Genomic DNA, 15,483 nt, shown 5'->3' with positions numbered 1-15,483 from the left:
ATATGGAGTTGGGTTCCAGGGTCACATGGGTGATTCAGCTTCCAGCCAAGCTCCCTGATCCCAAGCTGTGTCCCCAGGCTGACAAGCATTTTCTAGTGGAGATTCCTTTCATGGACTTTTCCTTCCTGGCTCTGGCTTTATGCAGAAAGCCTAGTTCCAGTTCCTGCTCTGTCCAGGCCTCCAGCTTCTGCTCCCTTCCCCTTTTAGCCCTTATGTTTCCAGGGTCTCCAGTGGAAATAAATCCCAAATACTCCATAGGGAAGCCTTAATGACGCAGTGCCTACCTGGGACACGGATGATAATTCCAACTAGAGCCAAACTCATTCAAAATTAATAGAACAGGCTCAGCGCCCATAGCTCAGTGGTTAGGGCGCCAGCCACATGCATTGGGGTTGGTGGGTTCGAACCTGGCCCGGGCCTGCTAAATAACAATGACAACAACAACACCAAAATAGCCAGATGTGTGGTGGGTGCCTGTAGTCCCAGCTACTTGGGAGGCTGAGGCAAAAGAATCAACTCTTAAGAGTTTGAGGTTGTTGTGGGCTGTGACGCCATGGCACTCTACCGAGGGTGACATAGTGAGACTCTGTCTCAAAAAAAATAAAAATTAATAGAACACATAGGAATTTCACCTCTGTGAGAAGGAGTCAACCAGCATCCCAAATGGGAAAACAGATGGAAGAACTGCAAAGAATAGACTCATCTTTTTTTTTTTTTTTTTGAGACAGAGTCTCACTATGTCTCCCACAGCTCACAGCAACCTCAAACTCCTGGGTTTAAGCAATTCTCTTGTCTCAGCATCCCAGGTAGATGGGACCACAGGCACCCACCATAACACTTAGCCATTTTTTGTTGCAGCTGTCATTGTTGTTTAGCAGGCCCAGGCCAGGTTTGACACCCCCCGCCTTGGTGTATGTGGCTGGTGCCATAACCACTGTGCTATAGGCACCAAGCCAAAGAATGAACTCATCTTAAAGGAACTTTAAAATTTAGGTATGCCTGGGTGGCATCGGTGGCTCAGTGGGTAGGGTGCTGGCCCCATATACCGAGGGTGGCAGGTTCAAATCTGGCCCTGGCCAAATTGCAACAAAAAAATAGGGCATTATGGCAGGTTCCTGTAGTCCCAGCCACTCAGGAGACTGAGGCATGAGAATGGCCTAAGCCCAAGAATTGGAGGTTGCTGTGAGCTGTGATGTCACAGCACTCTATTGAGGGCAATAAAGTGAGACTCTGTCTCTACAAAAAAAAAAAAAAAATGGTATGCTTAATTTTCAAAGCTCTAAAGGAAATGGTGGGATTTATAAGATAGGAATAGCCTAGGCTGAACAAGAGTGAGACTCTGTCTTACAAAAAATACAAACATTAGCCAGGCATGGTGGCATGAACCTGGAGTCCCAGAACTAATTGGGAAGCTGAGGCAGGAGGATCACTGGAGCTCAGGAGTTTGAGATTGCTGTGAGCTCTGATGACACCACTGCACTCCAGCCCAGGTGACTCACTGCAGCCTAGTGAGACTCTGTCTCAAAAAACAAAACAAAACAAACAAAAAAAACCAAACAGGGAAATGTTCAATATTTAAAAATTCTTAGAAATGAAAAATGTATTAAACTAAAAAATTTAATAATTAGAGGTGACAGATAATGAGTAGGTCAGACCTAGTTGAAGAGAAAATAAGCAAATTAGAAGATGGACAAGGGGAAATCAGTGTAAATGAGTGAGACAGAGTTAAACTTGTTTGTAACACTACCTGGCTTTAGTGACCTATAGTTCATTAGCCATGAAGTGTGAGAAAAATGGAGGGAGAGGAGTTCTGGACAGTGGACAGGGTCTGACTATGGAAGGCTTCAAGGCTATTGATAAGTGTCTGGAGTTTGTCTTGGGGAAGTGGGGAGCCAGGGAAGGTTTGGGGCAGGTCTGTGTAAAATATACATATCAGGATGTTCCCTCTGGGGCCACATGCAGGAATAGATGGCAGAGGAGGCTGGTGGACTAGGGCTGAGGTTTCAGGAAGTGCCAGCATGGGGGTGGCGGAGTTGGGAGAGTGGGGACAGAGGAAGAGACAGCTTCCTCTTGTGGGGTCAGGAAGTGCCAGCATGGGGGTAGCGGAGTTGGGGGAGAGTGGGGACAGAGGAAGAGAAACCAGATAGTGCTTTTGTTTGGGGGGTTCAGTCTTCTGGCTTTTCTTTCCTTTTCTCTTTGACCAGTGCAGTGACATCCTCTAGCTTCAGCAGATTTGGGTTCTGTAGACAAAGCTGGGCAGCCCCTAGGGCTGTTCCCCAGGGTGCTCCTGCTCAAAGGGAGATGGCTCTACTTCTTCCAAAAGGAAGTCTGAGCATGGTGGGCTTTCTGGTGCCCATGGGGCCGGCTGTCCTGAGTGCTCTGCACGGGCTTCACTGGCCTCAGCTATTGCTTGGATGGCTCATATGTCACTTGCCCTTCCACCCCGCCCATGCCTGAGCATCCTCCCTGCCCACAGGATGTGGAGGATGGTAAGTCTTCTCCAAATAACAGGTCAGCCAGAATCTGGGCTTTGTAAAAATAGTCCTGGTTCACCCCAGGTTGGGGCCCAATGCAGGCTCCAAGGCCACAGAATGGGAGACCAGGGCTCCCCTACCTCAGACCTTGCTCTCTCCTGCCCCCAAAACACCCTCTGGGGTTAAATAGGCCATGTGTGTGGTGAGGGTAGTGAGGGTGGCTCTTCCCACTATGGACAAGGGTCCTAGGGCTGCCTACCAGGACGCAGAATCAATTCCCCATGGGGGTTAGCATTCTGACTTTTAGATGGCTTCTGGCCAGCTCTGTAAGGAGGAGGGTGAGTGGAGGGGTGGCAATGGCTCTGACTCCTCCCGCCCGCTGTCTCTGGCCCTGCTGCCTGGGCCTGGCTCCCTGCCCTGCAGCCCCATTGTCCCAGACCTGTGGGCTCAGCACACGTGAGCTGAGTGAGGGCTTCCCCACACCCCGCCACAGGATGTCCTCCTGCGGGAACTGCTGGGAAAGCCACTCCAACCAAAACCAGGGGTGGGGCAGCCAGTCTGCCCAGAAAGCTCTCCTCAAACAAACAGAGACCACGGGGTTGGGAGGTGGTGGGCCAGGGAAGCTTCCAGCCTGGGGGCCTGCCTGGGCCATCTTTATTTTCAGCAGAGCTGACTGCTGGCTGGGCGAGCCTCTGTGTCCCCATCAGACACGATTCATACAGGCAGGCTTCTGCCTATGCTGTTCCTTCTGCCATTAACATTCTCCCCCCATCCCTACCCTGGTTGTGATCAGGCCCCTCTGATGGCCTGTGACATTCCAGATGGCCAGGAGGGGTCTTCCCTCCTATGTGCCCCAGTGGAGGGGAGGGTGGCAAAGAGGGATCCCATCTATTTCCTGACCATGGGCTCCTTGGTCACCAAGGGGGAGGCACTGAGGGGCAGGCAGTGGTCCAGAGTATCCCTGCCTGACTTGCTAAGTCATCTTGGGCAAGTTCTTCCACCTCTTGGGGACTCAGTGGCCCCAGCTGTAAAGTGAGGCAGACATGGGGAGGGCCAGGTGGGCTAAGGCCATGCAGGTGCTTGGTTACATTTGTACAGCTGGGGCTGGCAGGTGGGGACGAAGTGCCTGCTTCTGACACCTATGGTTCTGGGTGATGGTGACGCTGCCTACCCGAATGAGTGGGCAGAAAGCCAGGGGTCCAAAGAGCCTGCTCCACTGTGGGTGGGGAGAGCGGATGGACCAGGATGGTTGGGGTCTAGCCAAGGCCTGTGTCACATCCCTTCAGTACTTCCCCACCCACCTAGTAGGGACTTTTCCAAGTACTTCACCTTGATGGGGAGAATAGAGCATGCAGTAGTTTGCTCTTGCCCTCTAGAAACCAAACCCAGGCCTGTTCCTTAGGGCCCAGTTCTCCCTCAACGGCCTCATCTCCCACTGCTTCCTCCATAGCCTTCTCAAGCTACAGCCTGGCCCATCTCCTTGCTGTCCCCAACACACCGTGAACTTTCTCTGACCTTGGGATCATCAGCTGGGACCTTCCCCCTCCCCAGCCTGGTAGTTTGTGATGTGATTTAGAGCAAGAACTCTGGAGTCTGCCAAAGTGGGGTTTAAATTCTGGCTCAGCCACACACTAGCTGTGTGACATCACTTCTTTCAGCCTCTACTGTCTCCTCTGTAGGGTGAAGATAACAGTGAGAATCAAATAAAATAATCTGTCCACAGGTCAAGAGTGCATCCCAGGGCCTCAACTGTAATAAGTACTCCAGAAATGATAACTGTAGTTTCATTAACAATAAGCATTATGCCTCATTAACTATTATACAATATTGCTTATAAGATTTAGGGTTTATATTTTAGTATATATTGATTTTAAATATGATCATCATGATAAACTCCTATGCATGCTTCAATGCCCAGCTTTGACACCATCACTAAGAAGTCTCCCTTCACTATGCTGGCAGGATTTGGTGCTCCTTCGTGGTGCCTCAGTATTTCAGCCTTTTAAGCTGGGCAGCTCATGGGCAGGATCTGCCTTCTGGCCAGCCACGGTAACTCCTACTGTGATTCTTTCTGTCCATTCCTTACCTAATACAGACAGGCACAGAAAAACGATTCTTCTTCCTCCTCCTAACATGTGTATAAGTCCTGATGTGACTAAAAATCTCCTTCCTGCCCACATCCTGATCTGGTCTCAGCCAAGTCCTCAGAGGCAGGCCCAGCAGGAAAGATTCTTTCTGTAGGTGTGAGGAAATAATTTCTGCCTCAGCTAATCTAAACAAGAGCCCTATGTTGACCGAGGCCAGCTCACTTGGGCAGGGTGTGGCATTAAGTACCTTGCACTCACTATCTTCTCCAGTACTCAGAGTAACCCTGGAGAGTTGCTATTTTCTTTTTTTTTGAGAGTTGCTATTTTTATCTTCACTTTACAGATGAGGAACTGCCTAGCTGTTTATACTGGCTCACGGGTGTTGATTGTCATTTTCAGGAATTGCGTGAGCTGGTTGTTTAACACAACCATTGTTAACAATTGAATTATATAAACTTAGAATTAAATAACTTAGACTAAAAACCAAGGTAAGAAATACTCAAACCTCATCACTTCCTAATGATTTTACTATGTTTAACTATAATCTGTGTTCTTAAGGTTAATGATATCCATTTTACCTGTGTGGTAGAGACGCTATACAGTGGTGTGTTACTACCCACGTCTTTCCAGCTCTGAACTGTGACACTGCGTTGGTAACTTGAAATCAGCCATGATGGTGGGAGTAGTTACACCAAGACAACTAGGAAACACAATGCATTGGGGCTCTTTGGGCCCTTGTTCAGAGAGCCAGTTGTTAAACATTTCTCAGCACAGACACAGAAAAGTCGTGACCTATCTAAGGTTACCCAGCTAGAAAGGAACAGCCTTCCAGCCCAGGCAAGCTGTTTCTGGTGCCCAATTTATGTACCTCTGTGCTGATTCTGCCCAAGTACCCACATCACACAGAATTGGGATTAACAGGTCTCCTCCAGCCCCCACCACCAGTACACACTCGTAGGCCAGCTCTTGCTGGGGTAGAGGAAGGGAAGCTGCTCCTTCAGCCCATGCCAAGCACCTCTGCCCAGTCCTCTGGCCCCATGCTCCCCTCCCTCTGTCCTTCTTCCCTCCCCTGCCTTTCTTTTCTCCCGGTTCCCCCTCACAAGGAACTGAGGTCTTTAGGGTAACAGCCAAGGCCACGCACACACGTTCAGCCTGGCGGTCAGAGGGCAGTCAACTGGCTGCCCCGTCTGCCCACCCACGCCTTTGTCTGGCCATCTGCCTGTCAGCTGTGGGAATTGCCTTCCTGGGGGAGGGGTGCAGGGCTCCCTCGCTATGTGACCTAGAGTCTGCCCTGTCTTGCTCTGTGCCGTCACATCCCACCTGGGACCTCCAAGGTCCCTCCCATCACTGACAGTGGGACTCCCCCACCCCCATGGAGTCCTCTCAAACTCCACGGCTCTCTTGCTCTGGGAGAACAAAGCCATATCCCACCACTCCTTTGCTCAGCATCCTCCCTTGTTTTCCTTCCTCACCCGTGGAAGCTGCGGTCATCATGGTGTGCCACAAGACCCTACCCTACCTGGCCTCTCCACTTGGTCTCCTCCCCCTCCTCCTCTGTCCCTGCACTCCAGCTAGCCGGGCCTCTTTCCTGCTCCTGCAACACGCTAAGTACACTCCCACTCTAAGGGCTTTGCTCTACTCCAATATTTGCATTATTCATTTCCTTACCTCTACCAGGACTTTACCAACACGTCACCTTCTCTGCCCTCTATTTTAAATTGTGGCATCTGCTTGCTCCCTCTCACCCATATACAAGGTCAGACAACTAAGTTCACAAACTCATCCTGGAAGAAGTGCTACATAGCTCATTGCTGAGTATCACCACTATAGCCACCTTCGAGGTACTCCCTTGGGTAAGTTCAGTACTGATGCCAGCACCTAGTCCACCTTTCAGAGCAATTTTGGAACTTGTTTCCTGAAATGGCCATCAGCTGTCGTTGTACAAGATCTGACACTTAAGTTTGTGAACTCATCCTAGAAAAAGTGCCACATACCTCATTGCTGAATATCACTATGCTGAATATCACTGTGGTCACTTTTGAAGTATTCCCTTTGGCTATCTGGTGAGTATAGTGATATTCAGCAAAATCACTGTGAACTTAATGGTCGGGTCTCGTATGCTTCCCAGCTCCTGTCGGCCCTCTCACCCTTTTACCAGTGTTGTGTGCTGTCCATTTCTCTTCACCAGAATGAAAGCTGGAATTTTTGTCTGTTGTGCTTACTGCTGTATCCCAAACACCTAAAACGGTACTAAATGCATTGTAGGTGCTACAAAAAATTGCTGAATGAATGGATGGTTGGATGGATGGATGGATGGAATGATAGTGTTTTCAACTGTCAGAAAAGCATCTGCAGCCTGCTGAGAGCGTGGGATATGTGATCTGGCAGGTGTGAGACTTAGGGCTTCTGGCCCAGTTCTGCCCTGATTTGCTGTGTGGCCTTAGGTGATTCCTTCCATTCTTTGATCCTCTTTCCCAAATATGAGTACAATGTAGCGAAGTATTAGGACAAAGACTCTGGAGGCAGAAAGATGGGGGACAAATCTCCAGTGGGACATTTCCTGCCTGTGGGGCCTCGGCAAGTCACTTCTCTGCATTTAATAAAAGTTGTACTTGATTAAAAAGTTGGCCAGGCATGGTGGTGCACACCTATAATCTCAGCACTTTGGGAGGCAGAGGTGGGGGATGGCTTGAGGCCAGAAGTTCAAGACCAGCCTAGGCAAAATAGTGAGACCCCTGTCTCTACAAAGTAATGCCAAATAAAAGTAAGAATCATCCAAAGGGCTCACCTAAAACTGGACACATTGTAGACTTGCATTAGACCCAAGAAGGCCTTTCCTGCCTCTCCTGGGCATGGGCCTGGCTGGGGCAGCCCCCGTCTGTGCTGCTTCCTGGGTCCCTAGCCCAGGCTCAGCTTTACCTTGCAGCAAATGGCCTCAAGCTGGGGTGGTATAGCCCCTGGGACCCGTGCCACCCCTCAAGCTCCCCTTTCCCTGCACAGTGTTCATCTGCAGCTTCATGGTGGCTGCCCCCATCTTCGGCTACCTGGGCGACCGCTTCAACAGAAAGGTGATCCTCAGCTGTGGCATTTTCTTCTGGTCAGCAGTCACCTTCTCCAGCTCCTTCATCCCCCAGCAGGTGAGGCCTGCCCTAGCTTCCCACCTGGTGTCCCTGCTTGTCCCATCCCTGTGTCTTGGTCCCTCTAGTGGGCGGCTAATCTCATTGACCTGGGTTAGTCCAGCTTGGGGCTTGAATTCCAGCCAGTGTCTTCCCAGTGCAGAAGAAAGAGGGGGTCTTTGGATACTTTCATAAATCAGCCTTGTAGATAAGGCCTTCTCCTGGCCTGAACTGAGGGACTTACAGCCCCACATGGCATCCTGACTCTTTCTGAGCTGCGCTCTGATTTGGGATGGATGCAAGGAATAGGGTCAGCAAGTCTGACCTAGGAATGAGAACCCTGGGCTCTAGTCCTGACTCTGACACTACCTGGCTGTGTGAACCCAAGTGAGTTACTACTTGTCCCTGGTTCTTTCTCAGTTTGCTCTTTGTCTGATGACCAGCCAATTCCTTGAGTCAAAATCTCAGAAAGGCAAATAGCAATTCAACATAAAGAAGATTTTTTCCACGGTTGCTCATGCTTATAATCCTAGCACTCTGGGAGGTTGAGGCGGGTGGATTGCCTGAGCTCACGGGTTCAAGACCAGCCTGAACAAGAGCGAGACCTCGTCTCTAAAAATAGCCAGGCATTATGGCAGGCACCTGTAGTCCCAGCTACTCGGGAGGCTGAGGCAAGAGAATCCCTTGAGTCCAAGAGTTTGAAGTTGCTGCAAGCTGTGATGCAGCAGCATTCTACCAAGGGCGACAAAGTGAAACTCTCTCAAAAACAAACAAACAAAAAAGTTGTTTTTCATTTGGCTGTCACAGTCCTGGATTTAAATAATGCCAACATTGTTGCCCACTCAGATTTGTGACCTGGAAAAACTTAACCTCTCTGAGCCTGAGTTTCTGCATCTTTAAAATGGGGCTAATTGGGCGGCACCTGTGGCTCAAGGAGTAGGGCACTGGTCCCATATGCCAGAGGTGGCGGGTTCAAACCTAGCCCTGGCCAAAAACAAACAAACAAAAAAAATAAAAATAAAAATGGGGCTAATAATTCCCAACTTGAAAGTTTCTTTCTTTTTTTTTTTTTTTTGTAGAGACAGAGTCTCACTTTATGGCCCTCGGTAGAGTGCCGTGGCCTCACACAGCTCACAGCAACCTCCAACTCCTGGGCTTAAGTGATTCTCTTGCCTCAGCCTCCCGAGCAGCTGGGACTACAGGCGCCCGCCACAATGCCCGGCTATTTTTTTGTTGCAGTTTGGCCGGGGCCGGGTTTGAACCCACCACCCTCGGTATATGGGGCCGGCGCCCTACTGACTGAGCCACAGGCGCCGCCCCCCAACTTGAAAGTTTCTTTTGAGAATGTCCAGACCTGGGAGCGTGACCAGGTATTCAGCAAATCCTTATTTCTGTTCGTTCTTCTAAAGAGGAACTATGTTGCCTGTAAGGTAGTGAGTTTCCCACCAGTAGGGGTATTCGAGCAGAGGGTAGACAGTCAATGATGGCTGCTTTTGAGAGAGAGAGAGGAAGAAGGGGAGAAGATCAGGATCTGTCTTCAAGGAGCTTTCAGTCCAGCCCTCTCCTGGGGAGCACCTAGGCTCAGGGGTAGGAAGCTGTGACAGAAGTTCCCATGCTCAGAGCCTTCAGATATGCAGACAAAGTGCTGAGAGTCCTCTCTGAAGAGAGTGGTCTCTTGAAATCCGCAGGGTCAGGGAAGGCTTCTTGGAGGCAGCATTTGAGCTGGACAGGCAGGACTGAGAGATGAGGCCTCTTGGTGAAGCTAGCATGGGCAGGAGGAGCAAACCCACAGAGGCACAGGTGGTGGTGTGTGTTGAAAGGATGAGAAGCAGGGGCAGTGCCTGTGGCTCAGTCAGTAAGGCGCCGGCCCCATACATGGAGGGTGGCGGGTTCAAACCCGGCCCTGGCTGAACTGCAACCAAAAAATAGCCAGGCGTTGTGGCGGGCGCCTGTAGTCCCAGCTACTCGGGAGGCTGAGGCAAGAGAATCGCTTAAGCCCAGGAGTTGGAGGTTGCTGTGAGCTGTGTGAGGCCACGGCACTCTACCGAGGGCCATAAAGTGAGACTCTGTCTCTACAAAAAAAAAAAGAAAGGATGAGAAGCATTGCATTTTGACTAGAAAGGAAGGCAGGGATGGTGGTGGGGGCTGTAGCCCTGGCAGCATCTGAAAAAGGACAGTGGTGGGTCAGATTGGGGTTGGTGGAGGGGAGATTGGAGGGAGAGGATTGGTGGTTTGCCAGGACAACTTTGCTTCTTGGAGCAGCGTCATGGAGGAGGGTCAGGCCTAGGTGACTTCCAAGCCCAGGGTGGCCAGTAAAGCGTGGTGGCCACACTCAAAAATAAGGACTGGGCTGAGTGCTGTGGCTCATGCCTGTAATCTTAGTGCTTTGGGAGGTAGAGGAGGGAGAGTCGCTTCTGGCCAGGATTTCGAGACCAGCCCTGGCAACTGAATGAGACTTGTGTCTACAAAAAAGTAGAAAAATTTATCAAGTAACGGAATTCAACTTGTACCCCTGAAATCTATTTTAAAAAATTTTTAGTCATATGTGGTGGAGCCTACCTGCGGTCATAGCTACTTAGGACGCTGAGGTAGCAGGATCACTTGAGCCCAGGAATTGGAGGCTGCAGTGAGCTGTGATCACAGCTTAGATGACAGAGGCAGACCCTGTCTCTTAAAAAACAAAAACACCCCCCGCCCCCAAGAAACCCAGGAACTGGACCAGAAGACTGTAGGACCCCTCAGCCTCATCCTGTCTGTTTCTCTGTCCAGGTCCCTAGTTGATGACCTCTGGGGCTGTTTCTGAAACTGACCAGTGAATCCAGAACCATGATGCCTGGGCTTGGCTCCTTTCTGGATATGCTGAGGGGAGGGTGAAGGTTGGGGGAGAGAAGATGAGCAGAGACAGGAAGAAAAACAGACAAATGACCTCAATTAATCTATAAATTCATAGTAGGCACAGTCCAAGTCCCATGGATTCTAAGAGAATGCCCAGGAACAGCTAAGAACATTGTGAAAAATAATCAAAGGAGATTTGCTCTATCAGTTATCAAAATACAGATATTCTGGCTCAAACAGCAGACAGCTAGACTAAGATCAGTGAAAGAGTCCTCAAAGTTTTATGGGGCTTAGTGTAGGATGAAAGTTCATCTCAAATAAGTGATTTGGGGAGAACTAAATATCTGCATTGAAAAAAAAGTGTGTATTTTAAACCATACTGCAGAATAAATTCAGAGACGTAAAAGTAAAGCAAGAAGCAAACTCTAACATCTATACATCATTGAGAAAAAAGATAAGCAAGTAGAAAATTGGCAATGATAGTTGCAGGTTCTAGGGCAAGATACCCAAACAACTAATAACTGCAAAATGAGTGGATGCTCAGATTCTCCAGTAATCAGGGAAATGCAAATTGAAACAAACGAGATACTGTTTCACACCCACTGTCAGATTGGCAACAATTAAAAAGGCTGACAATACCAAGTGTTATTAAAGCTGTGGGGAATGAGGAACTCAGGCCTGCTGCCGAGAGTGTGACTTGACAGAGCTGGAGCTACTGTAAAAAACTAATGGTGTACTTCCCATTGCTCAGCCTTCTACTTGGAGGTGTAGGGCAGAGCGAGAATTCCAGAGTGTGGACACGTGCACACAAAGATGTTTATCTCAGTCCTGTAACAGGAAAAAAGGGAAATATGGCTCAGCACCCGTAGCACAGTGGTTATGGCGACAGCCACATGCACTGAGGCTGGCGGGCTCGAACCTGGCCCAGGCCAGCTAAACAACAATGACAACTACAACGACAGAATAGTCGGGCATTGTGATGGCCGCCTGTAGTCCCAACTACTTGGAAGTCTGAGGCAAGAGAATGGCTTAAGCCCAAGAGTTTGAGGTTGCTGTGAGCTGTGACTCCACGGTACTTTACCCAGGGTGACCTGAGTGAGACTCTGTCTCAAAAAAAAAAAAAAAAAGAAGAAGAAGAAGAAAGAAAAAGAAAAAGGAGAAATATAGCTGGGTGTGTGGCTCACGCCTGTAGTCCTAGCAATCTGGGAGGCCCGTGCCGGAGGATCCTTTGAGTTCAGGTGTTCAAAATCAGCCTGAGCGAGAATGAGACCCTGGTCTCTACTAAATATAGAAAAATTAGATGGGTGTTGTGATGGGTGCCTGTAGTTCTAGCTACTCAGGAGGCTGAAGCAGGAGGATTGCTTGAACTCCAGAGTTTGAGGTTGCTATGAGCCAGGCCGATGCCCAGGCATTCACAGTGACACTCACTGTGTCTCAAAAAAAAAAAGAAAGGAAATAATCTAAATGACCACCACTGAGCCTGCACAGATAAATGGGGTGTATTCATGCTGTGGGATTCTTGACAGCAAAAGAATGAACTAGATCTTCATTACTAGCATAAATGGCTTTCAGAAAGATAAGAACGAGAGGGAAGAGCAAGTTATGGGTACGGTGCATGGAACAATTCCTTTCATGCTCATTTCTACCTACGTGTGCAAGCTCAGGCAGAGGAGGACTCACAACAAGTGCACAATAAAGTGAGTTCCTGCGGGTGGAGGGGTGGACAGGAGCCTCCCTGCTGTCAGTGTACTAAGGACAGCCACTGATGAGATCTCTCCAGCCCTCTTCCTCTCTCTCTAAAATACGAGACATACCAAACGCACAACGTAAGAGACCGTCTTTATGATTTGGGGACATTGTAGGCCTTCCTGAACAAGATGTGAAATCCTGACACCATTAAGGAAAAATCAACAGATTTGACAGCATCAAATTAAAACATGAAGGCTTTGTGCCGCGAAACTCTCCACCAAGTTGAAAGAAGGATGACAGAAACATAGGTCATACAGGATGGATGCCCGTGATGTAGAAAAGCTGAATTAAATCAATACAAAAGACACTAACAGCCCAACAGGGAAAAGAAGCCAAGGCTGTGGGCAGATGATTTCCCAGGAAGAGAAACAGGCTTGGGAGCTAAGGAAGGGCAGGAAAGTGGGGAAACAGCTCCAGGAATGAGGGGTCAGAGCCAGGTGGGCCGCTGAGGTGGGCAGATGGAAGGGGGGAATCCAGAGTGAGGTGGGCAGATGGAAGGGGGAATCCAAGAGACCCAGGGGAGGGCTGGATATGGGCGCTGCTGGCCGGATGGGTGGTCAGGGTGGGGCAGGGAAAAGATGACCAGGCTGGGTTCTCAGGCCCTGGGCAGATGGGGGATGATGGGGAAAGTCCACATCAAAGGGGTAGTGCCACTAGCAGCTGGCACGGCCCCACCCTTCCTGGCTCAGCTGGGCTTTATCCTTTGATGTGTGTATGGTGGGGAACTCTGAGCCCCTGGGCTGTCCTGCCCACTCCCCACTCACACTGGGTTGCCTTAGGCAAGGGACATGGTATGGAAGGTGATTTGTGGCTCTTGAGCTGGAGCCATTACCAAGGAGGAAGTCTCCCAGTTGGAGGGGTGGTAGAGACACAGGCTTATGTCCCCAGTGTTTATAGGGACAGAAAGGCCTATCCAGTCCCATCCCAGCACTGGACTAACCAGGCCCCATCAGACCTACTATACAGAGGGGCAAACTGAGGCCCAGGGTGGCCTGGGGATGTAGTTTTGGCTGAGGCAAGGGTGGACTCCCTCTTTTCCCTGGTTCCTGGATCCTGTCTAGGAGGGGAGCAAAGTGGGAAGCAAGGACGAAGGGAGCAGGCAGGGGCCCAGCATTCTCTGCCCTCCCCCACAGTACTTCTGGATGCTGGTGCTGTCCCGGGGGCTAGTGGGCATTGGCGAGGCCAGCTACTCCACCATCGCGCCCACCATCATTGGAGACCTCTTCACTAAGAACACGCGTACACTCATGCTGTCCGTCTTCTACTTTGCCATCCCACTGGGCAGGTGAGACAGGAGACGTTGGAGTTTGTCTCTTGGACTTCCAAGCACTCCCTTTCCCTGGTCCAGGCAGGCCCTCAACTAACTGAACACATGGGCAGGCAGCCTTGGAGAAACACCTAGACCTGGTCCCTGGCCAAGGGTTGGGGAGGGGATGGCAGCCTACCTTGCAGACCAAGGTGTGTTCCCTGCCCCTAGCCCCCATTTCTGTCTAACCTGACACGTGTGTACGTCTTTTCTGCAGTGGCCTGGGCTATATCACTGGCTCCAGCGTGAAGCAAGCGGCTGGAGACTGGCACTGGGCCTTGAGGGTAAGCCCTGGGCCCCCATGAGGGTACCCCTAGTCCAGTCCTTGCCTCAGAGTTGCCCAGATTGTCCAGCCTAGCCTAAAGCTCTCCCTCACCAGCTGGGGCTCTGACGTCCTTGCCCTTCTAGATTAGTCTAGATTGAGGTATCAGGGAGCTCAGGTGTGGGGCAAGAGAGTCTGAGGATTGAAAGGGCCAAGGATTCTCCTAGCATGTCAGGAAATTCCAGATCCACAGTGATGCTTCCTGTCTTGAGCCCTGGCACTGTGCTAGTGTAAGGCTGGGACAAGACCTCTGTGTAGGGCCCCCAGGGTCTGGAGCCACTTCCTGTCTCGCCTGAGGGTTTGGGGCAAGTTACCAAGGCCGCAGGACAGTGCAATCAGAGGAAACAGAGATACCCAGGCTCTCAGAGGAGCGGAAGCTTAAGACAAAGTGTTTTTTCCTCAAAAGCAGGAAGGAAGCAGCCTCAGTGGAATTTCTTGGGGGGGGGGGGGCGAGCAATAGTGGCGTGGAGAGGAACTCCCGGCGCTCGGTGGGGGTGAGGACAGATTTCTCTGCTCTTATGGGCTGCTAAGACGGTGCCCGCCCATCTGGAATGAAGGCTGGGGCCTTGGAGATAGGGTTGGTGATGTGGGGCTGGATATAGGAAAGAAGCAGATGGACATGTGAGCCTCTGTTCTTGTGGGGCCTGTGTGGGCCCCTCCCAAAAGACAGGCTGCCTGATCTAGCTAGAAACCTGGTGCCTAGCCAATCCCTTCCCAGTGTGCCCCAGGGCAAGGAATCGAGAACTTTCCTAGTCTCAGAGGGACGGGCAGTGTTGGTCTGTGACTCCCTCTCCCCAGGAGTCATCATTCCATCCGTCCATCTAGCATCTGTCCCTTGTCCATTCAGGATCCTTCCATCTGTGCCTTCCTTCTTCCTTCAGCCACTCAGTCTTCCTTTCATCCTCTCCCCTCCTGTCCTGTCCCTGCTCTGGACATTCCATTTTGCCTCCCTTGATGGCTCTGCTCACTCTCAGTCAGTTCAGCAGAGACACCCAGGCCAGGTTTGTGCCTCTAATTGGGCCCTGGTCATCTCACTTGGTGCTCCCTTCCCCATCAGGTGTCCCCTGTCCTGGGCATGGTCACAGGAACACTCATTCTTGTCCTGGTCCCGGCCACTAAGAGAGGCCATGCCGACCAACTTGGGGGGCAGCTCAAGGCACGGACCTCGTGGCTCCGTGACATGAAGGCCCTGATCCGAAAGTGAGTACTGCTGAGTCTGGTGGGGACCTGGAGGGGCGCCCACGTGAGAAGCACTCCTGGGCGGCACCTGTGGCTCAGTGGGTAGGGCACCAGCCCCATATACTGAGGGTGGTGGGTTCGAACCCAGCCTTCAAACTGCAACAAAAAAGTGGCCAGGCATTGTGACAAGTGCTTGTAGTTCCAGCTGCTTGGGAGGCTGAGGCAGGAGAATCGCCTGAGCCCAGGATTTGGAGGTTGCTGTGAACTGTGACACTACAGCACTCTACAAGGGTGATAAAGTGAAAAAAAGAAAAAAGAGAGAGAGAGAGAAGCACTCCTGCAGGGCGGCTCACCAGTGCCCATAGCTGGACTCCCTGTGTGCTAGGAGTGACATTTTGGCCAGCCTCACCTCTAG

General features: G+C 50.7%; 1 protein-coding gene across 5 annotated transcripts in view; it reads left to right on the top strand.

Moving 5' to 3' along the window:
* SPNS2 (SPNS lysolipid transporter 2, sphingosine-1-phosphate) overlaps nucleotides 1-15,483 on the top strand; it is a 38,335-nt gene that overhangs the window by 16,709 nt on the left and 6,143 nt on the right. For 4 of the 5 annotated variants that reach the window (XR_008375509.1, XR_008375507.1, XR_008375508.1 and 1 more), the window contains 4 exons: nucleotides 7,562-7,698; nucleotides 13,395-13,546; nucleotides 13,785-13,851; nucleotides 14,947-15,089. Coding sequence is in view for 1 of the 5 variants with exons in the window: in XM_053568751.1 (XP_053424726.1) it covers nucleotides 7,562-7,698; nucleotides 13,395-13,546; nucleotides 13,785-13,851; nucleotides 14,947-15,089 (499 nt within the window). In the remaining 4 variants the exon portion in view is untranslated. The remainder of the gene's footprint in view (nucleotides 1-7,561; nucleotides 7,699-13,394; nucleotides 13,547-13,784; nucleotides 13,852-14,946; nucleotides 15,090-15,483) is intronic. The other variant, XR_008375510.1, reaches the window with a different exon arrangement.

Source organism: Nycticebus coucang, chromosome 18 (genome assembly GCF_027406575.1).
Source record: "Nycticebus coucang isolate mNycCou1 chromosome 18, mNycCou1.pri, whole genome shotgun sequence".
NCBI classification, from domain to species: Eukaryota; Metazoa; Chordata; class Mammalia; order Primates; family Lorisidae; genus Nycticebus; species Nycticebus coucang.
Note: the sequence above shows the minus strand (reverse complement) of the source record. Positions and strands in the feature narration are given on the sequence as shown.